At 29.7% G+C, this 27,710-nt stretch overlaps 2 protein-coding genes and 1 long non-coding RNA gene across 11 annotated transcripts; 2 read left to right on the top strand and 1 right to left on the bottom strand.

The window, feature by feature from the left end:
- Window positions 1–351: 351 nt before the first annotated feature.
- LOC105835642 (putative thiamine transporter SLC35F3) lies at window positions 352–21,487 on the top strand. 9 transcript variants are annotated; one of them, XM_036283788.1, is made up of 12 exons: window positions 357–905; window positions 6,319–6,471; window positions 10,307–10,551; window positions 10,753–10,905; window positions 10,973–11,323; window positions 12,036–12,164; window positions 12,247–12,436; window positions 12,528–12,617; window positions 12,894–13,023; window positions 15,435–15,464; window positions 17,318–17,685; window positions 19,204–21,487. In XM_036283788.1, exons 2-12 carry the CDS (start codon window positions 6,333–6,335, stop codon window positions 19,230–19,232), a joined length of 1,854 nt encoding a protein of 617 aa, XP_036139681.1. In that variant the 5' UTR covers window positions 357–905; window positions 6,319–6,332; the 3' UTR covers window positions 19,233–21,487. The 9 variants fall into 9 exon arrangements, with proteins under 9 accessions (XP_036139682.1, XP_036139681.1, XP_036139680.1 ...); XM_036283787.1 differs by having other exon boundaries at window positions 17,318–17,744; window positions 19,204–19,339; XM_036283786.1 differs by lacking the exon at window positions 19,204–21,487 and having other exon boundaries at window positions 17,318–18,712.
- Window positions 912–5,537, top strand: LOC118644687. Its single transcript, XR_004962433.1, has 2 exons — window positions 912–3,029; window positions 3,984–5,537. It is a non-coding gene; the product is annotated as an uncharacterized LOC118644687 (long non-coding RNA).
- On the bottom strand, window positions 21,090–27,501 carry LOC105835644 (glutathione S-transferase 1-1). The gene is made up of 7 exons (XM_012679109.3): window positions 27,144–27,501; window positions 27,014–27,053; window positions 24,683–24,822; window positions 24,482–24,540; window positions 23,988–24,129; window positions 22,536–22,653; window positions 21,090–21,864 (listed from the first exon to the last, which is right to left on the bottom strand). Exons 3-7 carry the CDS (start codon window positions 24,815–24,817, stop codon window positions 21,629–21,631), a joined length of 690 nt encoding a protein of 229 aa, XP_012534563.1. The 5' UTR covers window positions 24,818–24,822; window positions 27,014–27,053; window positions 27,144–27,501; the 3' UTR covers window positions 21,090–21,628.
- Window positions 27,502–27,710: the final 209 nt, after the last annotated feature.

The following is a 27,710-nucleotide window of genomic DNA, read 5'->3' as shown; positions in this document are numbered from 1 at the left end:
TTGCCGAAATTGAAATATTTCCTCACCTAATTCCGAATCCTTTTATATCTCAATTTGAATAAAAATTAATTATGTTTTTTTTTCAAATGATTCACTTGTATTATTAGTACATGTGTGTATTCTAAGTAGGAATAAAATCTATTTAATGATCTAGGAATTATATGAAAAATTATGTAAAGTGATAAGAATGTAATTTAACGGAAAAACAGCTTTTTTGCTTTTCATATTTTCTGCTCAACCGTTTAAATAGTACGGACTATTTGGTGATTTCGATACACCCGGTGTGTAGCCGAGTGGTTACAATCAGAATGGCGCAGACGGGTGAAGGGGTTGCGGACGTATCGTGTACAAGCGCAGACGCGAGCTGCCCTGTAAGCTAACAGAACTCTTATGAGACTGAGACCTGGCCTAGCAATCAATGGCATGGCAGAATGCCCAAGACCAAGTTTCCTTTGACCACAGTACGTGTAGTGCGCGCATCACGTTTCTCACCCTCTCCCTTCCCGGGGTGTGCGAGCATCATTGCGTACACGACACGCTCGAAAATGAGCTCGCACGCGTGGCTCGTAATAAACTTATAATGGGGGTCGTAATTAGCTACGCGGACGGATTTCTGGCGGCAATGAATCGCGCCACTTCGGGTTAATTAATTACGTCGCGGGTGAGGTCCGTTATTAAGTAAGGCCGATTGAGACGAGGCGAAGAGACCAGGGAAGACCTCGTTTCCACTCGATCGGTGCGAGTTCGCGATTCGCAGTCGCGATATGCCGTTATGACATCGGTCATACCGTAATAAATCGACGAAGTGAATCGCGAAGAGTTTCGGGTAGGATCACCAGGTGGACCATGAACCATGGATACGCGACTCGAGAGCGATTCAACTTCAGAAGAGAAACGTAAGGAAGGTAAGTAAAACAACGTTCTACTAAACTCGACACTGCTTGTTTTCTTAAGCTCGATGAAATCCGGGAATAGGCACGCGTCTTTTCATTACAACGTGGAGTTGCCTGCGTAATCGTTTTTGTTAATTATCACGTCGACCACCAAGTTTTTCTTTTGTTTACATCGGCGAAGTGGTAGTATTTAAACTTTATATAAATTCTAAGACGATTCAGTTTCAAAATTTTTGTTAAAATTAATACGTGCGTGTACCTCGATTTATATTTCTCCAATCAAAATTAAAATTTCGATGTTGATCTTAAATTATTTTTGAAGTGGTGTTCTTAATCCGAAAAAATTTTTTAGATTTTTTTTTCTTTTAACACTGTACACGTTATTCGACAATTTTTGTTTAGTCCAAAATTTTTTTCTTTGAAAAATTAAGAACATTAATTAGTTTATTTACAATTGTTTTATATTTATAATTCACAATATTTATATTTTATTTACTTTGTATATTTTTAGAAATAAATAATTATGCAAATAATTTGTAAAGATGTTAAAGATATGTAAGAGTTACTGAAAAATTTTTGTGTAAGAGTAATGAAAATTCACTCAGAAATGGCCCAAAGGTGAAGATATTGAAAAGCAATGTTTGTACAGAAGATAAAATTTCTTTTACTTTAAAGAGCTTTAATAAGCAAGTAATTTATTAATAAAATTCCCTGTTATTATCACCATCATATATTTTCTATATTTTTTTTGAATAATAAAACCGTGATTTTTCTTTAATTTTATTTTCCAGAAAATTAAAAACGTACCTTAGCATCTCAGTATCCTAATAATTTTTGCCGCATTTTTCAGAAAAGACTGGAAAAATCCGTCTTTACGATTTTATTTTTTTAGAAAATTAAGAACTTACTAATATCTGATTATCATTATTTTTTGTATTTTTTGGAAGAAATAAAAAATTGAAGTTTTTCCACAATTTTATTTTGTCAAAATTAAGAATTTTAATATTTCATTATCACAGTCGTATTTTTCCGTATTTTTTGAAGAACAAATAAAAAACCCGGAGTTTTTTCCTCAACTTTATTTTTTCAAAAAACTGAAAATACGTGTTGGTACATCATCACTGTTGTTTTTTTTGTATTTTTCAAAAAAGGAAAAAACCCATTGTTTTTTAAATTTTGTTTTTTGGGGAAATTAAGAACAAGCTATTCAAAGTAATCTTCAAGATTTAGATATAAAGTTTGATGTTGAAATTTTGAGACTGAATGAAAAAGCTCAATTTTGAATTTCTCTCCATCGAAGTATTTGACGATGCACTGTGCAACAATTCCCGGATTAAATAGATTTATCTACCCATGTAGCACAAAAATTGCAGTTACATTACATCAATGTTGCAACAAGGTTGCAAAATTGCAGCAATATTGCTACAATGTAATTGCAATTTTTGTGCTATGTGGGCTATTGAATTTGCATGCTGTATTCGAAATCTGCCTTCTGTAATTTTGCCAATCTCGCGCTTTTGGTAATTATGCTAACAATGTTGCAATAAATGACAATTTAGCAAGCAATATAAAATTTGTATGGTTATCCTGCCGAAAATTTGTTGTTAATTTCTAACATATAATAGCGCTAGATAAAATGCAATTTGTCTGCTTTATTTCAAAGTTTAAAACTGGCTTAATTGTATGTACAAACACTTATGTTTAAGTGTACTCTGTAACTGTCGCATAACACGTAGAATCGAGATTCAAACACACATCGAAATTGATTTCGTCTCAGCCGGTGGCTTTGCCATGTCGGGATCAGATATCGAAGTGCGCGGAAATGGTCTCCGTGTTTGTTCGCCAAATCGATACACAAAACGAGCGGTGTGCTTGTAACGTTGGAAATTTTTTCTTACCTAAACTATATACCATACTCGATCTCACACGTTTCGCACAAACTCTTGTCCTGATTTTGCGGCGCTAACTTACCGTTTGACGAGAGATTTTTATTGTCATGTACTGACACCTGTATGTTGTGTGTTAGATTATTGTAACGACCCAGTCGACACAGTTATATTACTTATATTATATATTCATTATACACATAATAGTTATAAGATTAAGTATCATATCTTGTATAATGTGAGACTTGAGGTGTACTTCCGAAAACGACATACCTCCGATTTTTTTGAAATTGTGTGTTCTTACGTATTTTGACGCCCTGACCACGAATATGATAGTGAAAATAGGCGCAAATTTGTTTTTTATAGGGACTTTTATACCATAAAATTAATGGTTTTTTACATTTATTTCCGTAAATAATGGAAATTTTGAAACAATATTTCAGATAAAAGTTGTAGATTTTATCGAAATATTTTATGTCCTATTGATTATTGTCATAAAGACAATAATTTTTGAGAAAAACGACATTAAATGTTCAAAACTTCAATACTCATCCAACACAAATCAAGTTTTATTAGTTTTATTAGTTAATTTTATTAATATTGGAGGAGGTGCGCCAAAGCCCTTCCCTCGTCACGTGTTTTCTGTACTATTGGATTTTTGACTTTGCACGCGTAGCGAGGTCCATCCACACTCCCCCTCCCCTGCTTACGGAGCGAAAAGACTTGTACTGTATCACATGGGTTTGCGACTTTTTAGGGCTGTCCAAGGCACCCTTACCGGCGGGGTGGGTGCGGGAGGGGCGCGAAACACTCCTTGCACTTCTCCCCCCCCCGCGCGCGCGCGTGTGTGTGTGTGCCCACAGTGAAGAAGTGTCGGTTAAGTGTATTTCTTGAGCATGTAGACTTGTTTGTCTTGAGTGAATTATATGAAGTTTTGAACATTTAATGTTGTTTTTTTCAAAAATTATTATTTTTATGGTAAAAATTAATAGAACATAAAATATGTGTTTCAATGAGATCTACAACTTTTATTTAAAGTATTTTTTAAAATTTCCATTATTTACGGAAATAAATGGAAAAGATTATTTTTGTGATATTTTCATGGTTTCCGTCATGAAAATCAAATTTGCGCCAATTTTCACTATCATATTCGTAATCAGTGCGCCAAAATATGTAAGAATACATAGTTTCAAAAAAATCGGAGGTATGTTGTTTTCGGAAATTTATCCAAAACTTGCTGTAATGTTATAGTTATATTTTTGCTCTTTTACTATATATATTAACGTCTACGTAGTTCTAATGATTAAAGTCTATATATTAAAGTCTATATATCACATACTCTCTTGTTTTATAAATAATATGTAGTATTTGCACATTTATAATGAAAAGAAGCAATTAATAAAGATACAAGTAACTGTGATATGTGTGTGTGTGTGCATAAAAATATATTTGTTGTTATTAGTAATGTTCCTATATATATATAATGTATATACACAGCAATTGCAAATTGTCGACTGGGGAGTAATTATGTCGAATCTGTAAGAAACTTGGCCACGATTGGGGCGTATGCCGCGTATTGCATGTTGTGCGAAGTGACTCTGGTGAACGCATCGTTTGTCTCTGATGCACGCCCACGGGCATGTTGAATCAACAAGTACGTACATTCGTAGGGAAGTCGATATGCACCAGATGTTTCGCATGATTCAGTTTGAGACTGACGAATAGCTCGGTGTAGGTATGACGTGTCGAGCTGAGTTCGACTCTCACGTTGAACACAAATCTTGATGAACAATTTTCTCAGAGTTTTTATGCAAACTGAAACACTTTTCAGAAATATACAGAAAATCTACATCTTCTGAGAATTTTTCATATATGTAAATTTATCCCTAGGTAGACACCTATATTTTTGATAGCTTTAGAAACCGAAAACTTCATTGTTTAATAACAATGTTTAATAAAATGTTTAATAACATAGTTTAATAAAAATTTAATAACACTAATGATCCAGATGACAATTCGTGCGGGGTCATGTTTTCTTCACGGCGTGATTATCACACCGTGCACGAATGCATCATGCTCGCTTCACGAAGTGATTTTGGCATACGTGCGCGCATAGAAAGTGCACTATGCCATCATGCGCATAGATCGCACTATGCCATCATGGTACAGTGATTACGCACACGGATGGCATAGTGAACACACACAATATTTAACATTACCTAAGATTAAAAATTTTATAGAAGAAAAAAATATTGGTTTTTTTTTAAGGAACGGAAAAATTTTAGGTATTAGGTATATATATTATAATATCTGCGTGCGATTTATTATATTATAATATTTAATAACAAAATGCCCGCATAGCAATTAAAATAGCATTTATAATTGTATTAATATAGAAAAGCTTTTGTTGTTATAGGTTGAAAATGAAATAATGATAATAATATATTACGGTATATGTTGAAACTTTTGTTAAATATTTTCTGTTGTACTAAGAAATGTTGTATTAACATATGATTAAAAGAACTAGTTGAAAATGCAATAGCTCGTATAATAACATTGTATAAATCATATTTTTAACAATTACATTTTGTTAAATAGCATGAAAAATGCGAATATCTTTTCATAGTGTTGAAACTTGCATTATTTCTAGAAACATTTTTAGTTGTAGATGACATGTTTCGTATTTTATATGTATAAATTTATAAAATTTTGAGTGTCCTTAATATAAGGATTATCTTTATGATGTTTTGTGTAAAAATAATGACAATATGCATTATGTATTATGCAATAATACACTATGTTTTACATAATTCTAAAATTGTCATGTATATGATGGTTACTTTAAATGTCTTAAAAATGTCATGTCATGTCATGTTATGTCATGTTATATTTTTTAATGTCTTTAAATGTCTTTTTATGTTTATAAAATATATATATTGTTTTCTTTAATGTTTTTATAACTGCAATAATACATATTATATATATTAAAAAGTAGGGTACAAGGTGAGAGCAATTGATGCTCATATGACCCGCGCGCATGTGGCACTCATATGTGCGAGTCATATGAGCATCAATTAAGGACGCATCTGTCTAGCACCATGAGTTCACGCCGTGCAAATTATCCGCACGACGTGCATGCACCGTGAGCTCACTTAGTGGGCATTTCTGAGATTTCTATAAAAACGTGAACAAGTTCCTATGAAATTATAGAGACATTCTAAAAAATTCTGAATTTATAATATACAAGAATCTGAAAAATTGTATTAAAAAACTTCGAGGAAAATTTTATAACTCAGGTGAAAGTTTTTCTTAGAAATTTTCAAAAATTTTCTAGAGTTCTTGTATAATTTTATAATGTTTTAGAAATTTCTTCAGATTTTTTATAAGTATATGTATCTTCAGATATTTTGAAATTCACATACCCTACATGAAAAATTCTGAGAATAAGATACAGATTTTCTTAGTATTTCGAAAAAGTGTTCCAATTTGTATAAAAATTTCGGGACAAATCTCTTTCTTTTTATTAACATGTTTCAAAGAACGCGCTTAAGCCATGGGTAGCGGAGGAGTTGGTGAAGTACCAACGATATTTCACCCCCGACGATCGCGTACGTCGAATATAACCTTCATTGAAGATCAGCAGTCCCACGGTCCGTTCATCACTCCCATCCAGATTGCGCTTCGTGCTTCAGGTAAATTTGCGCGTTGACGTATAAAGTGTGTTAGACTGATCCCTATCTTTCCCTTTGAATATCCTTTCAGTCGCAGATATTAGGGGATGAATTTGCATGAGGTGAGAGGTTGACAAAAGTGATAGTCCAATTGGTAACTGCATGCTGCCGCGAACAATTTTACATTCAAAATGTTTAAATTATATAGAAAAATAAAAAGAATTTTAGAAGGTTTTAGAACGCGCAACAGTGCAGCACACTGAGAAAAAAGTTCCATTAAATATACAATCTTAGTCCAGTAAATCTTACTGGATCAGCGATACAAGAAGTTCTGTAAAAATAACGCGACTATTTGTTAAAACCTAATCTAATCTGCATTGTCAACCGAGTCCTTTAAATAGTCTAAATAAATAATATTGTATGCAGTCATGTAAAAGTACAGCAGTATTTTTTGTTGATTTAACTTTATACATCTTACTGAAACAATACAGTAAAATTGACTGGACTCTTCCATACAATTAACTGAACGTTTTTCTCAGTGCAGTCAGTGTTTTTTGTCAGTGTTTGTTGTTTTCAATTACTAATTTTTACACACTATAATTAAATTACTATTGTTAATTACATATTATTGTTCGACAAAGTTATTATGTATTTATTATTTAGTAATTATTATTAGTATTTAAGATTATTATATGCACACACTCATAGATTAACTTAATATTGTTTTAAAAAAGCAAAGAGAATTTTAAAAAATAGGTATGGATTTTTTCTTATATAAAGAATCTATAAAAGATCTTATAGAAAGGATCTATAAAGACAATTATACTGTGCCTGAGCTTTATTTTTTCACTTTTAACACAAATCTAAATTTATTATTACTTTAAGTATTTAAGATAATTTATATGAAGTTTTATTATGATTCGGAGATTAATTGTTCTCTCTGTTAATAAATAATAAAAATTTGTTTATCTATTTTTAGAACAACTAATTTTAGATTTGCATTGTAACTTTGTATAAATTATTTGAAAGTATACTTACACAAAAAATTTCGAATTTTGTTAGTGTTAAAATAATTTAATATTTAATAACAAAAAATTATAAAAGCATGTTATTAAATAAAAATATAATATATTATTCAGACAATTTTTTTATGTGTAGTTTAAGGTATAAAAGCTACTATATTTTTAAAGAATTTTACAGGAACTGTATGTATGATATACATCTGCAAAAAATTTTTATACTATACTTTAAAAATGAAATAAAATGTCATCAATTTTTTAATTGAATATTATCTTAATTAAGATTTAATCAAATTTACCGTATCCTAATTAGAAATAAATGAATAATTTGTTATTAAATTCTATCCGAGAAAATTACTACTTTGTTTAACGTCGAATCTGTGACTGGAAGGAAATGCAATGGTTTAAAATGATATTCTGTATAATAATTGTCGACAGTTGCATTTCGGTATTGATTGGAGAATGCAATAGATCTAGCAACGATGGATTTAATGCGTAGTATCTATAGTATTTATATCTAAGAGAAGAGAAACTTAGAGAGCCTGTATTAACTTTATAGTATTAGTTTTAGTATTAATATTTTCACATTACATTATTAAAGCGTTCGCATGATATGCGCGTAATATTTCAATTCCTAAAACATATTCCGCATAATGTGTAAATAAAATTGCAAAATTTCAAAGTCAAGACACGCTTAAGAAAAGTCGCATATCACTTTTAGCGCATTAAAGACACGTGCGCACACTTTACACAGCTATTATTTAAACAGTAGTCAGATAAAAATTGATTTAATTCATAGCTTTTGCCAATTATTTCAAGCATAGTTACTTGCACTAATTAATGAACAAATATCAAATTGAATTAGTCAATGAATTAATAAAAACAACTTAATGTAATTATATTTTCCACTAAAAAATTAAAATTAGGATTAACTGTACACAGAAAAAAATGCTGTTATATCAATTAAATCAGTGTAATTGAAATTAATATTATTGAGAAGTAACATCAATATTAATGAACGAAAATCAGCAATAATTGTTTTAATAATTGTGACAGTTGGTTTAGTAATATCAATGCTTTTGGAAAATGTGATTGAATGATCGATATATTTATATATTTCAATTACATATTTTTTAATTATAATTGCATATGCAACTACGTAAAATAATCAAAACAAATCAACCGCAGAGTTGTACTTTGATTCAAATGCATTATTTTCTTAATTTAAATACAATGTATTTAATTTGTATATTTTTTATACATTAGAACAAATCAAGAATTTGTCAGATGTTATGTTCACTCCTTATTGCATTTATATACAATTCTTCTTTAGAAGAAATGGAAATGTGTTTATATTAATTACATATGGGCTTGATACAATCAACACATGTAATTATTAATGTTGTTGTATATATGTAGATAAAAATATTATTAAGTACACGTTATAATTGCATCAAGCGTATGTGTAATTATTATAAAATCTTTCTATTCCCTGTAAATAAATTAATACATATAATTCAATAATATTGAAGTAAAATATATGATTCAAGTAATGCTGTCAATTCAATTATGTGAAATGATTAAAAAAAAGCAACCAAAGAGTTGCTATTGTAATTTACACAAATACATTATGGTAGAATGGAAATAAGATGTATTTAATGTTTAATATTGTTGAACATTGGTTCAAATCATTTATGTATTATGTCAATAATAAATAGGTTTGTGTGAAGTATATTTTATTCTTAGAATGGCATTCTTTTCACTACTTACTGCTACGTGGTGTGTCATCTCGTAAACAAAATGCACTGTCTTATGAATAAAAGGAGCTCGTCAAGAGCGCGGAAAAAAGCGAGATTTCGCCATCGACATATAATACTAAACTGAAATATGCCAGTCTATAAAAGGGACTGAGAAGCACGAAAACTTTTATAAAAAAAAAAAAAAATGTTTTAATTAAATTAAATTTATTTTGAATAAAGTAGAAAAAACTTATTAAAAGAAAAATTAAAATTAATGCAAGCACATTTAGTGTTGAATTCATGCAATATTATTAAAGCAAATTTTGTTTTTAAATGTGTGTAAAAATGTTTTTAAAACAATCACTTTTTTATTTTTAAAACAAAAATCAATGCTTAATTCAATCATATGCATAAATTATGCAAATATATAACTTATACATTTATTTGTATATTTAATCAAATCAAGTATAAGTTGTACATGATTAATATTGAAATACAATTGTAATGTTTACATTTAGCATTATTACATAATTATAAAGTATTTAATTCTCAACTTTGAAAATTTGTTACACTTTGATATGTATTCACTACAATTATATGTCATTGATTCATATATATACATAATTTGTTTAATATGCATAATAGAAATTGCAATCAATAACAAATAAATTGTATGAATCATTTATTTAGTTGGCAGCTTGCAACTACACAGTTTAATTGAAACAAGTTGCTTTTTCATTGATTTTACAGCATTTTTTTTCAGTGTATGAAAATTCTAAAATCTATAAATTTAAGAATCTGGAATATCAATTTGCAATTGAATATTTTGAAGTCTTATTATTTTAATATTTTTCTAAAAGTCATTTACTAATGATAGTGTAGCGAGTGATGACAGTGACCTTACATTTTATAATGATTTAATTATGCATAGCAATCACGTTAAAAAATATACACACTGTATTTATAATAAAATTAAAATTAAAATACACGTTGTTTAAAATTTTTCTTGCATATAAATAAATAAATTTAAATAAAGGTATATTTCCTTCCCCTGAGATACCGTGAGACGAATATTCGGCAAGAGCGTCAATATTTTAGGATGCGAACAGCAGCAGGGTTGCAGCGTCGTCGAAGGCGATTCTGCGTCGAGTTATCGTTCACTGGAGACCACCGGAAGTGCCGTAGGAGGTGGCGGCGGTGGTGGTGGTGATAGCGGTGTACAATTGACAGGTCAAACTCAATCGTCGACTCATGTAACCTCGGCTCCAGCCATCCAGCAGCCGCATCAACCGAGCTCGATCTCGGCCTGCCTCGCCTCTTGTTGCGCGGAAAGCGCAAAGAAGGTTGATTGTATCTTTAATTTTAAGCTGAAATAAATGAAATAGATGTGGATTAAACACTAATAACTGAAGAAAGAGACTAAAAATATTATGTTTACAACAGATCTATTTATTGAGATAACTTATAATAGTCATATATATTGGAATTAGTCTGCGTGATTGATACATGCAATGTCCGAATTCTGATTGTTCTTATAATTACAGATATATTTCGGGGTGTGCGTGACGATATGCGTAACCGCGAGCTGGGTTGGGGCGACTCATTGCATTAAGTATTTATACTTTCACAAATCGGACAAGATCTCGGAAATGTCCAAGTCCGTAAATTCCTCTGTAAACGGACTTCATCATCAACATGTGAGTTAACTTTCAATCCTCCTTTTTTTTCCTCTTTCTCCAACGTTACGGCAACCATTATCTTCAGATCATCCTTCCGTACGATGCGCCCTTCTTTACGACGTGGTTTTGCACCAACTGGAAAGTCTTGTACTTTCCGGTATACTTCATCTACTGGGCTGCCAGAACCAGGTGCGCTACCCCTTCGGAGGTAATCGCTGAGAGTCTCCGCGGTTTTCGCGATAAGGGTTTTACAGGCGGCCGCTTCTTAATCAGATGTAGCCTTTTCTGCGGTCTCTGGGTCATCACGAATTACTTGTACATACTCTCGTTGAGGATATTGTTAGCCACGGACGTGATGGCGTTATTTGCAACCAACGTTTCGTGCGTTTACCTGCTTTCGTGGGTCATTCTTCACGAACAATTTGTAGGCGTAAGGGTTAGTAGATTTAAGAAAAGATTGCATTCAATTTTTATTTCGAAAATTATTTTTGTAGCAAAGTTTGCTACAGAACTGTTAAAAATTGATATCAGTTACACTGGTGTATTATTTAAAGAAGAGTTATATATACTGACATAAAGCCTTCTAAATTCCGGCATCCCCTTATTTCCCGGAAACAAAACATTGCACTGTATTAATACTGGTAAAAATATAATCTGCTTAGATATATTTAAAGAAATATAAATTTATACTTTATTTAGTAAAAGCATTTTAAAAGTTTTTACATACATTAACTTGTAAATATTTTGTGCAAATGACTTAAAGATAAAGAAAAATGTAGCCTATTATGTCAGTTTTGGGGTCCAATTTCTCAGACATTTATTTTTTGTTATGTTTTAAAAACATTAATTATTACAAAATATGAAACGGTTCTATATATAAAAATTACTATATCATCTGATAGAAGATATTTTTTGATTTATGTTTTCAATGTTTTATTTTTAACTTTTGTTTAAGACATACTATCCAAAAACAAAGTTGTATGCCAGTATTAGTAATTCTTCTTCTATTCAAAAATTACTTCTAGAAGAACGTAGTATGTACATACATTCACATGAGTACAGCTACATTATTCTTTACTTTTTATAACGTAAAGTTTTAATTTCTTTATATCAAACTTAATAGAAAGTTTTTCTTATCACTTATACAGATAGTTGCAGTGATTCTCTGTAACACCGGCATCGCACTCTTAGCTTACATGGACGGCATAACCGGAAGTCCAACTTTGGGGGGTGTTGTTTTAGCTACAGCAGCGGCAGCTGGTTCTGCCGTTTACAAAGTAAGCGCATAATATGCACTTGTAATTTAAATTGCAAATGCAAATATGATATATTAAATTTTTAATGAATTTGCTTATTTAGGTCCTTTTTAAGAAAGTAATAGGAGAAACTACGTTCGGCCAAAAGTCTTTATTTTTCTCTCTTATTGGTTTGTGCAACGCTGCCCTGTTATGGCCAATTTGTCTGGCTTTGTACTTTTCCGGAGTTGAAACCATACATTGGGCAAGATTGCCATGGGCAGCATTACTTTCCGCCAGCATACTACATTTAGGTCTGAATTTACACTGAGCTAGATCGCTTGATTATTTGATATGGGAACGTATACTCGTAACTGAAATACACTTCGGATGATTTGTTCACAGTTGCGAATATGCTCGGCAATTTCAGCATCGTGCTCACCTATGACCTGTTTATTACTCTTGGATTAATAACAGCTGTACCTGTATCTGCTGGTAAGTAAACTAATCAATCAATTATTTTAAAATAACGAGTTTTAATTTAATCAATGACACCTTTTAATAATACTAATAATCATCTAAAAAGAAAACTTTTAAAAAGGAGGAATTTTCAGAAAAGGAGGTAGAAGTAATAGTGGAAGAATTCTTTATTTGAAGATATATAAGTTTTAAATAAAATTATTTTTAATAAAACTTTTAACATATTTTTTATTTTATTTTTATTGATTAAATTCACTACTTATTAGACATTAATATAAGACGATTGTGCAGCATTGGACGTTATTTTTTACGGGGCGACCTTCATGGGCATGAAATTAGCAGGCATGATCTTCATCGCGGTGGGTTTCTTCCTGGTAATGTTTCCGGATAATTGGCCAGATTACATAACAAGGCTCCTCCGGTACGTTTTCTCAGTCTGTATTCTATTTACAACGCGTTTTCATAGTATGCATTTTTAATTCGGAGTTAATTTAATTTATCTTTTAGCCTTTAGTTTCTCTAGCGAACACTTTGTTCGTCCGAGACAATTCGTCTATCTCTCTATACATCTTCTTTACTCTTGCAATAATATCGGACTGTTATCTTTTACCTTGTTTTGGCACCAGAATAGAGGCAGCGCGTAGTCTCACTTAAGTAGGATGTGCTTGCCCTATCTATTTATATAATCTATACATTTATCTTTTATACTGCCTTAGTTCTTGCGATTTTTCAAAGCGTAATGAAATATATTTTACAAAGCGCTTTTATAAAGTAACATAGAGAATATTGGAAAACTTTATATGTCCGTAAAATTTACGGTTTCAATAAGTCCCCCTTTCGTCACGAAATGCATCCGATCAAACGCGAACGTTATAAAAAAATAGGAATTTTTATAATTTACTATGATATTATTTGCGATTGTTTTTTGTTTGGGAAATTCTTGAGTTTTTTCGGTCTGGATTTACGTTAAGACAATTCTTACAGTTTGTTTTGCGTCTCACCAGCCTTTACTTCGCAGCTTCGCAGCTAATGTTATTCCTACATGCGATGACATTTTCAAATCATACAAGATATTTTGTTTCGCTGCATATAGATACGGAGCTGATTACATCGATTTATGCCAAAGCGTATTGCGGTTTTTTTTCGCATAGAGTTTCGCAAATTGTGCACATCGTCACGCTTGATATAAAAATTAAAGATCAGCACTGATATTGTTTTACAGGATGCCTGGAATATAAACAAATTTAAAGAATAATTTAAAAAATAACTATAGAGCAACAAATTTGACAGAAATTTGACAATGTAACGGCTTAAAGCTAATATTTTGTACATTTTTGTCTTTAATAACATATACAAGTGTATATTTGTGTATATATATATATATATATATACCATAAAATATATCAATCAATATATAAATTAAACATTTAACTTCTCTTGTCCAATATTTTTTGAAATTTATTATTTTAAAAGTAGTTTTAAAAGCACTCTGATAATTAATATAAATCTTAAATAATTGCTACTTTTATATTCTGCGACGCATATATAGTTTAAAAATAAATTTTAGTAAAAATATTTTTATTTTATATTTTTGTATTTAAAATTGAAAAATTCAAAGTCCATTTCTATCGATGTAGATTAATTTTAATCTCGGTGTAACTTATTCTTTATCTTTTTGTAATTGTTGAAATTAAAATGAGATAACAAGTAAACCGAAATTAAAGTTAATCTACGTTGGTAGAAATTGAATTGGGGCCTAAATTAATCGAATTTATTTAGATTAATTGGAATTTATTTAGAAACACATATCTTTTTAACTTTATATTATACAATAATAATTTATCTAAATGCTATTTAAATATTACTTTCTCTATTATTAGTAAGAATCCTGTAAAAATATAATCAATGGCAAGAACATTACATCAGTCAATGAACAAATAAGAAATTTACGATATACATGATATTGTGAATTATAGTGAGTATATAAAAAAGAAAAAATAACCAATTACTGTATATTTTTAAAACGTCATATTTTACTTTTAAAAAATGAGGGAAAATAAAAATTTTTTTAAACTGAAACATGCAAAAACTAATAAATATAGATTAGATCGATGAGCTAATTAATATTCGATGCATGCTAATACATAATAAGCACGCAAATTTGCATTTGAGAAAAGAAAAAAAATATAAACGAAAAAGTATTTTGATTAAAAAATAGTCTTTTAATAATTATTAATTTATGAAAAAGATTAATAAAAAGTAAAAAGGCAAGTACTTATCTATACGCGTAAATATCAAAATACAATTTCAAATCTGTGGACATTTGAACATGAATCATTATTTACTGGTGAATCGTTTTTGTGTTTGGTTTATTAATTAATCGGTAAAGAATACTTTTTCTTTTTTTTTACATAATATAATTTTTTTTTACTTAATATAAATTTTTTAAGAAGAACTTACTTAATAGAAAATTTTATTTTAAATAAATTTATATAAAAATTAAATCTAAAAATATTAATTAATTTATAATTTATTATTTCGAAGTCTTATTGTTTTATTATGTTTCTTAAATACTCTACATTTTTACATTTGCTAATGACTATTCAGTGACTGGTGCATTGATCCGACTTATGAAATTTATTCATTAAAATTAAAAAACAGAGAAACGCAGTTTTAATTTTTGTTCTTATTAAAGAACTTGAACTGTTTAAAAGGAAGAAATGGATTAGAAAAAAATAAATTTGCTTAAATTGCTTGTTGTATTATCTTTGATATCTATATCACTTCATCACTCGCTTCCCAACAATCAGGATCCATTATATGCTGTTACAGAAACGTAGTCCTCATGAGTCACAGTACAAGGTAAGAAAATACATCTCATATGTCTTGCTCTGCTCCTACTGAAAATTCATTTTTTCTCTCGTGATAATTATCTAAAATTATTCAAATATCATAAGACTGCAAATCGAAAGATACGAAAAGATTTGTAAATAATTGTTATGTAAAAGATAGCGCAGTGGAAAAATTGAAATATTCAATAAATCAAATGTGAATTTATTATTTATATATATATATTATTTATATATATATATTATTTATATATATATATATTATTTATATATATATATATAATATAATATTTAGAATACTTAAAAAATGATAGAGATATATTATAGCATTTTTTAAAAACGATTATATAACATGCAAATATTTAAATAAAAAAAATATCTTTGAATCAATAATCAGAATGTTATTTTATCATATTATTGTACATCAGATAAATCATTTTATTTAAATAATAAAAATTATAAATATTTAAATTATAAGACTAAAAAACACATTCTAATAGATCTATTAATTCACTTTCGATGAATTTTCTGTAAAAGAGCAAGCAATATAAATGTCAATAGGCGCATGATTTATAACATTTTTTCGACTTCCTTCATTCTGCATGCATATCTTTAAGCTTGGCTTATTTTTTATTGATTTATCTTCATTTTAAAGCACAAATCGGAATGCCTCTTTTTCATGCTTTTTTCTCCGGATATTATTTTCCTTTTAACTATTCAGTTAGCTTTGATGTATTATGTGTCTGTATTAGCCATTTTTATTCGTCCAGACCTCTAATTTAAAATTGGATCGATAGGACACTTACTAGATTCACAAAATTAATCCTGTATTTGAAAATCTTACAAAATTGCTTGCCTTAACGGTCGTGCTCGTAAAGCATTTTGGAACAATATACTATTTTGCCCTCAATTTATAATTTAGTCACGTGTGCTCTTTGTTCAATTATTTTATCTGATTAATTAGTAACTCAATCGTCATAGAAATCTTGCGACGTTCGTGTGTTGTGAGCGTTAGTTTCACAACTTTTATTTATAAGTTTATTTTTCTTTTGGGAAGAACAGAGATAAAAATAAATATTTTTTTTAGAACAACTTCTGGAACAAAGATAGACGTTAGAAACCGATAAAAATAAAAGTTATTCCGTATATAATTATAATTTCCGAGAAATAATTTATTTGTAATACTTATATTTATTTCTGTCAATGTAGATTAAATTAAATTTCGGTTTACATTTTATTTATTTCTAATTCTTAGAAATCGAAAAAATAGCAAATAAGTTTTATCTCAATTAAACATTGATCTACTGCAATGATAGAAACCGCATTAGATTTCTCTTCGTCCAGAATTATAAGGAAATCCATACTATAAAATATATAATAAATATTACAAAATATGGGGATCGTACGTTATGTAATTTTTCGTTTTTTGTAAGTTAACCTTTTGTTTTTTTCAAAATTAACAAAATATGATAGATGTGTACTACTATTATATTTAATCGTTCGATTATAATATTATTAATGACTTGTTGAGAAAAAGAAGGACTCAATGACGAATTTTTATGTCGCCGGATTTCTATGTGGATACCCGTGCCCTTCATCCCGATCTGCCCCGATCTCCGAGACTTGATACGCACATAAGGAATGTAGTTCTTATATAGTTTTAAGTAAGAGGGGAATCCGGGTACCGAGATATATTCAAGCAACACGCGACAGTCCCTCCCGATTACATTAAAAAAAAAAAACCAACGACACATACCGCGCTGCGAGACATACTGTCGAAAGGAGCCACCAGCAGGTGTCTACCCCTGCATGGAGATAATTGAGAGAACGACTGATGATAGTCTCGGGCTTGATATATATACACAGTACCACGGGGGGCGGCCAGCGACGCGGCAGCAGGAGTATCCTTAGAGGTCGCAGATCGTCTCTACAGCAGCGTCAGCATCGTCTGAGGAGTTACGGCGTTTCCGCCGCGCACGGGGATGGCCAGACACTATTGCCGATCAGCAACAACAATAACAACAATAGCAGCAGCAGCAACAATCAGCCTGCCGCTCTTCGACATGTTAACAACAACCCTCAGTACAGCTCGACCTCCGAAACCCAATCACGCCGTGTCCTTCCTTCTACCTCGACCCCCATCACCTCGACCTCGACCTCGACCACGACTACCACCACCACCACCACCACCGTCGTCAGCAACAGTTATTCGCATGATCCTCGTAATCTGCAAGGTATGAGAACGATCAGGCTGGTGGCGAAACCACGCGTGACGCGGTAAGAGAGAAATCAGGTAGGAATCAGGTGCGGGAAATGATCAAGATCGTGAATCAAACGTGATCGTGATAGTTGGCTGGCGACGAGTAGCATCGTGTAGAGTTTTGTTGTACCTTGTAACGCTCGAGGTACAAGGCTGAGTAAATGAGCAGGGATTTATTAGCGAGTGGCAGTTGCAAATCATTTTTAAAGCGCTAAATATTGAGTTGCAAAATGTTATATTGCTAAGCTAGCGCCTAAGAGTATGTAGCATAAACTACGAACGCCAATAGCGGGTAATGCTAATATACAGGGTATTCTAGAGAAGTATCATCTTTATTTAGTTATTTGTTTTTGGTTAGTACTTGAAGTACATCTTTAATGGTAAGTGATAAATATCTTCGTGTTTATTTAAATTACTTACACTCTAAAAATTTGTGTTCTTTATATTTTAAATTCAAATGTTTTATTCTTTAATATTTTAGTTTCAAAACTCAAAGTTTTTGTGTTCTGCTTAGTAAATATTTGAATAAAAAAATACAAGACAGTTACGAGACACCCTGTATATCAATATGGAAGCATATGCGTGTTAATGAGGAATGCCTTTACAAAATTCTTCGCATCTATTTATCCTCTCTTAGCTTATAGTGATCTGTTTAGTATCGTGTTTCCGTGAATGTTACAGATATTCGTAAATGTTCCAAGTCATTTTTATTTTTACTGTATACATATTATCCGTGTGTCCCACATAAATTTTTGGAATGATGCATAGCGATGTGTCATGTTTGATATTTAATGGTACAGTTATTGTTGTTCAGTTTGTTAACTGTGTATTTTTCAAAACAAAACGGGTAATCCCATATAATTCAATCGATCATATATTTAATTAGAAATTTTTAGGTCATATATTAAATATGATAAAATTACAATATAATATTTTTATATAATAATGGGATATCCGTGAGTTTTTGTGTTATAAATTAGATTTTGCGTGGTAATTTTCTATGAAAAAAATATAAAAGTATATAAGTAAAAATATAAAGCTTAAGATAAAGATAGAATTGGAATTTTTAATTTGAATTTACACGTATTAAGAAATGTCATTTCGAAAAAAACATTAAAAAAAAAATAAAATTAAAAATAAAATAATAATAAATTAATTTTACAATCTTTTGTTTTCAAAATACTATACTAAATATGAACTACAATAATAAATTAAAAGATAACTTTAGATTTATTTTGCATTGTGCATTGCAAATTAAAGAAATGCAAAAAAGAATAATTATTATATAGACAAAATAGCAGTTGTACTTTTTGTATTTTTCTGTGACTATACGTCGCAAAATTAATTAATAAATTATCGAAGATATCAATGTCGGAAAGTTTCCACGCGTCTTTTCTATTAAATCAGTAAAAAAACGTGATCTGCATGCTGATTGAGATTTTTAATTAACGTCTGTTAAAATCACTATGAATAACACAATTTTCGTTTGCAGGTGGAGCAGGAGACACAGGCACGGCTTGACAGACGGGTCATCGCGCGATGTCATCGATTATCGAACCGGTTACATAAAATCGCACTTACGCTCACCCTCAGGCAGGGTTCGGTGACTAAACACATTAAAAATCAAAGCAATTAATATGATAATGACAACATAGGTCTCATCGACAATGATTCGATGGCTATTATCTTCGATGTACATATAAATACGAATTCGGCTAGGAAATAGATTTATTCCATCAGTACTTTTAAATCTTCTTAGGACTATCTTAAAATATATTAATGTACTGCATTCTATCAGCCATTTTCAATTAATTTAACTGTTTTTAGTATTAACTCTGAAAACCAACAAGAAAATTAGTTAGTTTAAGATTAAGTAAATAAACAAAAAATTAAACAAATAGAGATAAAAAGCCTATTTTATCCTTAATACTTTTTGGTCGAGTACTTATCTAAATTTCTTAATTTATTTAAAAGCTTGTTAAACATCTTAACAAAATATTTATAGATTGAAACTGGAAAGCAAAAAAAAATTATTCAAATTGCATAAAAAAGTCTTTAGAGAATTCATTGCTAAGAAATATTTTATATAAAAATATTACAACTGATATTTTCTCTTATTGTTCATGTTTTCTAGTCTTTTGCTACATGATTATTTAAAAAGTTACAAAGTATTCACATTGGATGCATAGGAGATATCTTTATGATATTCAATATAACATTTATGATATACAATTAACGTACATATTATCGATGTATGTATGTGTGATAACTGTAGCTCAATTAGTACGAAAATAATTCCAAATCAATGACATAGTCAGGCGGCTATGTAAAACTTCTTTAAGTATCCCAACAGAGAGACTTATAGAAATTTAATAATGGCAAAATAAAATTAGCCAGTAATTAATTATTTATTTTATTAAAAGCTAGCAATAGTGCTCTCTTAATACTCAAAATAAGGAATTAATCACTGGTCAATTTAATACTGCCAGTATCGAATTTCTGTAAAAAGAGGGAACTCTTGATATTACATATTAAGTAATAAAGATGACTTGCTAAAATAAACATGATAAACTCAATTTTCTACATTACAACGTGCTATCGGGAATAAATCGGTAAAGAATTGAACTTAACGAGATTTGTCGGTTTCAATATATTTTCAATTAAATTATAGAAAATATGCTGGAAATAATATTTAGATCAAGATTTTTTATTTGATTGTTTCACGTTATTCACAAATATTCACAAATACAATATCGTTAATGAAAATTATAAACGGACATAAAAAATATACGAGGACAATCATAAATAATGAATTAGCTTTAAATACAGTTTTTCGTCTCTGAAGATATCGTTGGTCCGTATAGATGTTATTTGTAGCAATTAAAATTATCGTGACAAAAGTTAATGATATGATGTTTTACCGCAATACTTATTTGCAAATCGATGCAATTTATAGTGATATTTTTATCCAATAAAATTAGAATAATATTACAGGATTAATAGTTTTATTTCTATTCTTTTTAACATAAATCCAATGGTGTCGATGTTTGTGATGACTATATTATAGTCTATAAAATGTGAGTGTAATTATTACGTCAGAAATACTCGATACGTAACGGCTCAATTTATGATATATATACATCGTTTCCGTGTTACATTAAATTTTCTAAATAAAGTTAAAACATAGTAAAATTTTGGGATTATTAAGGTTCGTGATTAGCTTAGAATTTGTTTACTATGAAATAACAAAAGGTCTTGTCGAACTCGAATTACTAGAAATATCCGTATACAATAAACTTCTATAAACAAATAAAATCTTATACTATATAATTAATCGTAAATATATTTTTATAAGTATCACATAAGCGATATTTTTTCGACATTGATTCATATAGTTATTTTACACCAATTTTTCCTTTGAATTTATCCTTGTATTTATTTACATCAATAAATAATTATATCTATTTGTGTTATTAGATATAATTTTGTATATATAATTATTATATAGATATCACCTACAATTTTTGCAATTAATTCCAACATTTTTAAGAATACAGAATGTATATTTATTTCATTTGTATAACTGTCAATTACACAAAAGTTAACACAGGTTGTAACTTAACGAAGGTTGTAACCGCAATAATTATAACATTTATTGTAAAAATATATGTAATAGAAATTCTAGTTTAACGTTGATATAAAGGATAAATATTATGGAAATATTGTGCAAATATTGAATGAATGTGATTGTATCAATAATAAATCTAGTTTAGTAAGAATATCACATTTTTATTTATTTTTATTTTAAATTTATATTACATATGCTCAAAAAACTGCTAAAAAATATATCTGAAGTGTTGTGTAGAAATTAAATGTTTGTAACTATATTCAAAACTGCTTAATTTCCTTTCAGAAACTCATACGCTCTTGCGTGTCGCATGTATCGGATGATCCATATTAGATAAAGGCGGATGTTTTTCAAAATAGCTGAGCTCTCGCATTCCACCGGCCGCGATTTCCCAGAGTTCAGGATGCTTCCGTTTGAAATTGTCATACCATTTTGTCACGTAAGGCCAGGCATCCAGTTTGAAGTCAATGGCTTCCAGACACATTGTCGCAGTTATCAGCGGAAAATCAGCGATTGTCAAATTGTCTATTAATAAATATATATATAGATGATAACTTAAGAATTTCAAATATTAATTTTTTATTATTTTATAATATAACTAAGTAAAAATAAAAAAATATTGTATTAATATTATACCTATATACAGGGTGATTCTTAATGGCTGTCTCAAATTTTTACCATGGAAGATGGATTACCGACTGCAACTTTAATACCACATGTACCAAGGTCTGTAAATGAACGACGGGAGGGGAAGGAAGGTCTTCCCCATAGACATAGGTCTTCCCATTCATATTTAGTCATTTGGCCCCAAAATGGCCGAGGCCAATACGATGTATCAATTCTACCTTTCCCACATTTTACTTTAACTACTACTACTCACTTACTTTTCTTGTATAACAAATACTACACATACATTTTATGGCCCCAAAATGGCGCTCATGCAAAGGCCTTTCTTCCCTTCCTGTTGTTCATCTACAGACCTTGCATATGTACGACCTGTGCATATACATATATTGTACATGTGTGCACTAATGTTGTAATCGGTAATCTCCCATGATAAAAAGTTGGGACAGTCATTAGAATTATCCTGTATATAGTGTATATTGATCATGGATATATTATAACAAAAAATTTTATATTCTGCATAATAATAGTAGCATTATTGTTGTTATTTTTATTTGTATACGTGTACTTACTGCCTGCTGCATACTCAAAGTTACTGCGTTGCAGATACGTATTAAAAACATTTAATGCAATCTTTGTTTTCTTGAGACCTAACGGCGTGCGTTGATAATCAAAGAATATCGGCAACAACTACAACATGCTTTGCACTAATACGCGTGATTCAATGACTTCAATGTAGTCCAGTCGTAAAAGCAGATGATATGAAATTTGGCTTGATGTAAAGTATTTTTTTTCACAGATCAGTCCTAAATAACATACATAATAAGAATATCGACGTGCGTCAAGCCAAAAACCATGGGAAATATTTTTTAATTGCACAAGTTTAAAAAAATCGCGAAAAACGGCCTGTTTTTGCTCGAATTTCTCGTTGTAACTTGAAAACAAAGCCTCTGACGAAAAAATTGTACAGAACATTTTTTGTTTATCTTGATGTTTTTTACAAGGAAAGTGCGATTTCAAATTAAAAATTTGTATATTTGCATTGCAAAATATAAAAAATTGATTAAAAATGTAGCCTTTTTTTAAGCACTTGGCAATCAAGGTAAACATTAGTTGTTATTAATGAAAATATAAATTAGGAAAGTTCAAACTATTCTTAACTTATATTCCAAAGCCGCCCATGGTCCGTCGAATAGTTTTCGCATAATCAATTTGTTAATTTACAAAAATTGAAAACTTTGATCAAATAGCACGTCTATAAAAAAGCCCATATAGGCGCTGATTTTTTTACGGATTCTCGGGAACCTAAACAATAAAAAATTGAAAAAGTTCCATTTTTTAGTCTTATTTTTTTAGTCTTATTATTTTCATTAATAACAATTAATGTTTACCTTGATTGCCAAGCGCTTCCCTGGTGAAAATGTAAAATTGGAGCGTAAGTCGAATGTAAAAGTAGAGTAATAGAAGCGTTAACAAACCTACGAAGCGTAAATTGAAACAATAAAATGTAAAAGAAGTGTTAACGCTTCTTTTACATTTCATTGTTTCAATTTACGCTTCGTAGGTTTGTTAACGCTTCTATTACTTTCCCTTTACATTCGACTTACGCTCTGATTTTACATTTTCACAAGGGTTAAAAAAAGACTACATTTTAATCAGTTTTTTTTTTATTTTGCAATGCAAATATACAAATTTTTAATACGCACTTTCCTTGTAAAAAACATCGAGATAAACAAAAAATATAATGTTCTGTACAATTTTTTCGTCAGAGATTTCGTTTTCAAGTTACAACGAGAAATTCGAGCAAAAACAGGCCATTTTTCGCGATTTTTTCAAACTTGTGCAACTTAAAAATATTTCCCATGGTTTTTGGCTTGATGCACGTCGATATTCTTATTATGTATGTTATTTAGAACTGATCTGTGAAAGAATATTTTACATTAAGCCAAGTCCAAAAAGGTTACTTTTTCTACTCCCACGACTGTGCTAATGAATATAAGAACTTAATCGGCAATCGGGCTTACAGTATATTCGCTGATGTTACGATAATAAATCGCTAAATTGAAACACAGACGATGATTGACAATTGCTCGCAATTTCGGTTCCTTTGGATACAACTTGCCGCTCGTATCATACTGATCGGCTAAATATTGCAGAATTGCGTTGCTGCAACGTGACGCGATAAAATGATATAAATTATGCAAAAGAACGATGCTATAAATAAAGTCCATCATATGCATTTCCTTATTTTTATTTTAACGAATAGCTAGAATTGTATCTGCATTTATCTTGTAATGTGTAATTCTAAAAGAGTAGAAATTGAGTTTATACAATTAGTCAAATTTATCGTTTTGATAAGGGTAAAGATAAAAAATAATTCCTAAAAAAGTATTTCATTCTATAGCAATAATCTATAACTCCCATAAAGTAACAAATCGTTTAAATAATCTAAATTTCCCATATAAAAAAATGCTCTTCAATTTTATAATTGACAGTATTTTTAATATGCAATTTTTACCTTTCACCCATTATAAGATCATCGTCGACAAGCGTAGGTATCTCTTTTTGTGGATTTAGCTGCAAGAATCAATATATATATATTTTTTTTAATTGGAATATATATTGTATATATAATACATGTGTGTATGTGTATAGAGTGTGTGTATTATTGGTTGTTTAACACGCTGTTTTTTCACATAACTTCTTTTTTAAACTGTACCTTTTCGTATTCTTCAGTCATATGTTCACCTTTCCCAAAATCTAGATTGATCAATTCATATTTAATATCCAAAATCTTTAACAGCTGCTGACACGCAAGAGACGGTGGTCCGTCCGAAACAGAATAAAGCTTCATATTACCTAAAAGGTGCAAATATCACAAGTGTACATTTAAATATAAATTTACATATAATTAAAAATATTAACTCAATTAGTCTTTTTCTTTTTCCTCGAAAACATTTCGATGTTCCTTAGTGTACTTTGACAGTTTTGCGCACCCGCAAAACGACGCAAATACATTATTTTCACTTAGTCTATCTCTTTTTGATTTTCAAAATATTTTTAATTTACAGGTTAAGTTGCAACAGGATAATATATATAAATAATAATGAACATAAGACAGAAATTCGAATGGTTCGCTCTCAATTACAGATAGAACAGCGAAAAAAGCGGGAAATTTTAATGCAAATGGAAACGAAACATAAAGTAAAAGTAAATTAATTATTATTTTAATTATTAAATTATTGTCGCATTTTAGAAATGTGATTTACTTTTACATTAACAAAATATTTTTTTTACGTTTTATGTTTTTTAACAGATTGAAGCTCTTGAAACTCACATTGAAGAATTGGAAACAATTGTTTCCAACTTGGTGATTCCAATTCTTCAATCTGATTGTGAGTCTAATTAAGAGCTTCAATTTGTTATTATTATTAATAACAAACACAATTTTGACCGGGATCGACCTTGCATAAAATGTCTTATTCAAAAATAGTGTTTCGCATTCATGAGATATATTTTATCGTGAATTCTGCTTTGCAAAAATCTCGGATTGGATCGTGGCCAATACTTTTTAGTGCAATATTGAGAATAGCACCATGAAATCTTGTATGCCTCTGAATCCAATAACAATTAGCAGAAGAAGTGAATCTTTTTTAATGCAAAAATTCGCATTTGAATGCCTCGATCTTATTGTGATTAAATGTGAAGAATATGTTTAGAGTCGAGTGAATTCTTTTGAATGCAAGAGTTATTATTTGAAATAAATTGAATTCTTATTCAAGCAGAATTCAGGCGATATTCAATTGAATATCACCTGAATTTAATTGAATTCTGCTTTTTGCAAAATGTCAATATTTTAAAATTCTTTTCAATCCAACGTTTCGCAGCAGAATTAACCCGGGATCTTCGGTGTAACAGACCAACAATGCGCTACACCACGCTCGTCTCAAATTAGTAATAAAATGTAGTAATAAATTAGTAATAAAATGTAGTAATAAAATAAAATGTGCGAACAAATGTACTACAAATAAATTGTTTAATGTTCTATAAAAAAGCCTAATTAAAAAAAATTTACAGAAATTTAGAAACAGAGTTCACTTTAAAAATATGTTAATTTACATTCTTATATGTATATAGCATTTACTGCAGAAAATTATCTTTAAATATTCCTAGATAGCCAAATGTCTTGATATTGCAGTCCTGTTGCCAACAATCGTTGCAGCAACTAATTTAGACAAATTCGGAACAAGATAAAACAGCATGCATATTATGTCTGTTGGATTAAATTTATATGAATTCTATTTTTAACAATAATGGCAGAATTGGTAGCAATGTATCAGCATCAATTTGTTATCAATCACTTGTTGTTGCCATATTGCTGTTATATTACAAACAATATAATGTATTATTATTGCTAACCATTTCCTTTTTTTAATGTCCTCAACCGATTGCATATAAATATTATGTTACTGAATTTGTAATGTGTTTTATTTCGATGTTAACAAATGTATAGTAAATTTATAACAATACATGTAATGCATTAGTTTGCTCAAAATGCTACATCACGTACGTTTGGTTATCTTGGTTATTAAAGTTTAAAGTTTTTTAAATATAATATACTTATATATTACACCCCTACATAAAATGTCGGATTGAAAAAAAATATTGACATTTTGTTAAAAAGCAAAATTCAGAAGAATTCAATTGAATATCTTCTGAATTCTTCGCATTTAATCGCAATAAGAAGCATATTCAAATAAATGCGAACCTTCGCATTAAAAAGGATTCACTTCTTCTGCTAATTGTTTGGATTCAGAGGCATACAAAATTTCATAGTTCTATTCTCCATATCGCACTGCAAAGTATTGACCACAATCCAATCCGAAATGTTTGCAAAGCAGAATTCACGATAAAATCTTGTGAATGCGAAACACTATATGAATAAGACATATGCAGGGACTACAATCTTCTACTAAATAATTGAAAAAAAAACGTACTATATATGTATATAAATTAAATTATTAAATAGTATTAAATAAGTATTACTTACTTTATTCAATAGCACGGGACAAAAATGCAATCGCAGACTGCTGCAACAGAAATGTAAAAGATACTGTTAACAAGACAAGTGCCTTTCACCAACTAGTCAAGTAACTCAAGGTTAATATCAGGTGACCTACTTTACACATTCTATGGTTAATATTTTATGTGTCTTACGACAAGCTTATTAAACGTTGTTGGTTGATAATTGGTCTGTTCTTTTTCGGTGCATTGCTGCACTAGTGCAGTAAGTTAGAATGAGAAAAAATATATTTATCTTACTTTAACTTGTTGCACCAATGTAGCAGTGCAGCTAAAAAGAACAGGCCTAATGTAATTGGTATAAGATAAAGCATTTTTGAAGACTGAAGAACTTCTCTAATCTGTAGATAATTTAAAAATGTCATACGACACTTGAAATAATATATTGTCTAATGCATACAAGTTTTATTTACCCGAATATGTGTATCTGTGTTATCACGAATATTCGAAAAATTTATTTATTACAGTTACAAAATTATTTTTCATGTCATAAATAATAAATGTTCATAAATATTCATAACACAATATATTCATATTTTTCAAAATAAAATTATAAATTTAATTTATAATTTAAGTATTATTTGTATTTATTTAAATTAATATTTAAATAAATATAAAACAAGTATCATATAATTTATTTGTAATTATAATCAGTAACTCACAAT

Source organism: Monomorium pharaonis, chromosome 3 (genome assembly GCF_013373865.1).
Source record: "Monomorium pharaonis isolate MP-MQ-018 chromosome 3, ASM1337386v2, whole genome shotgun sequence".
Classification (NCBI taxonomy): domain Eukaryota; kingdom Metazoa; phylum Arthropoda; class Insecta; order Hymenoptera; family Formicidae; genus Monomorium; species Monomorium pharaonis.
The sequence above is the reverse complement of the archived record's forward strand: the minus strand, read 5'-3'. Positions and strand labels throughout refer to the sequence as shown.

Coding starts and splice junctions, on each gene's coding strand:
- LOC105835642 (XM_036283787.1), top strand. CDS start 6,333: ATGGGTAGCGGAGGAGTTGGTGAAGTACCAACGATATTTCACCCCCGA. Junction 6,472..10,306: donor GATTGCGCTTCGTGCTTCAG/GTAAATTTGCGC, acceptor TCAATATTTTAG/GATGCGAACAGCAGCAGGGT. Junction 12,165..12,246: donor CTGGTTCTGCCGTTTACAAA/GTAAGCGCATAA, acceptor TTGCTTATTTAG/GTCCTTTTTAAGAAAGTAAT.
- LOC105835644 (XM_012679109.3), bottom strand. CDS start 24,817: ATGAAGCTTTATTCTGTTTCGGACGGACCACCGTCTCTTGCGTGTCAG. Junction 22,654..23,987: donor GTAACATCAGCGAATATACT/GTAAGCCCGATT, acceptor AGCATGTTGTAG/TTGTTGCCGATATTCTTTGA. Junction 21,865..22,535: donor CTTTGAGTATGCAGCAGGCA/GTAAGTACACGT, acceptor ATTTATTAATAG/ACAATTTGACAATCGCTGAT.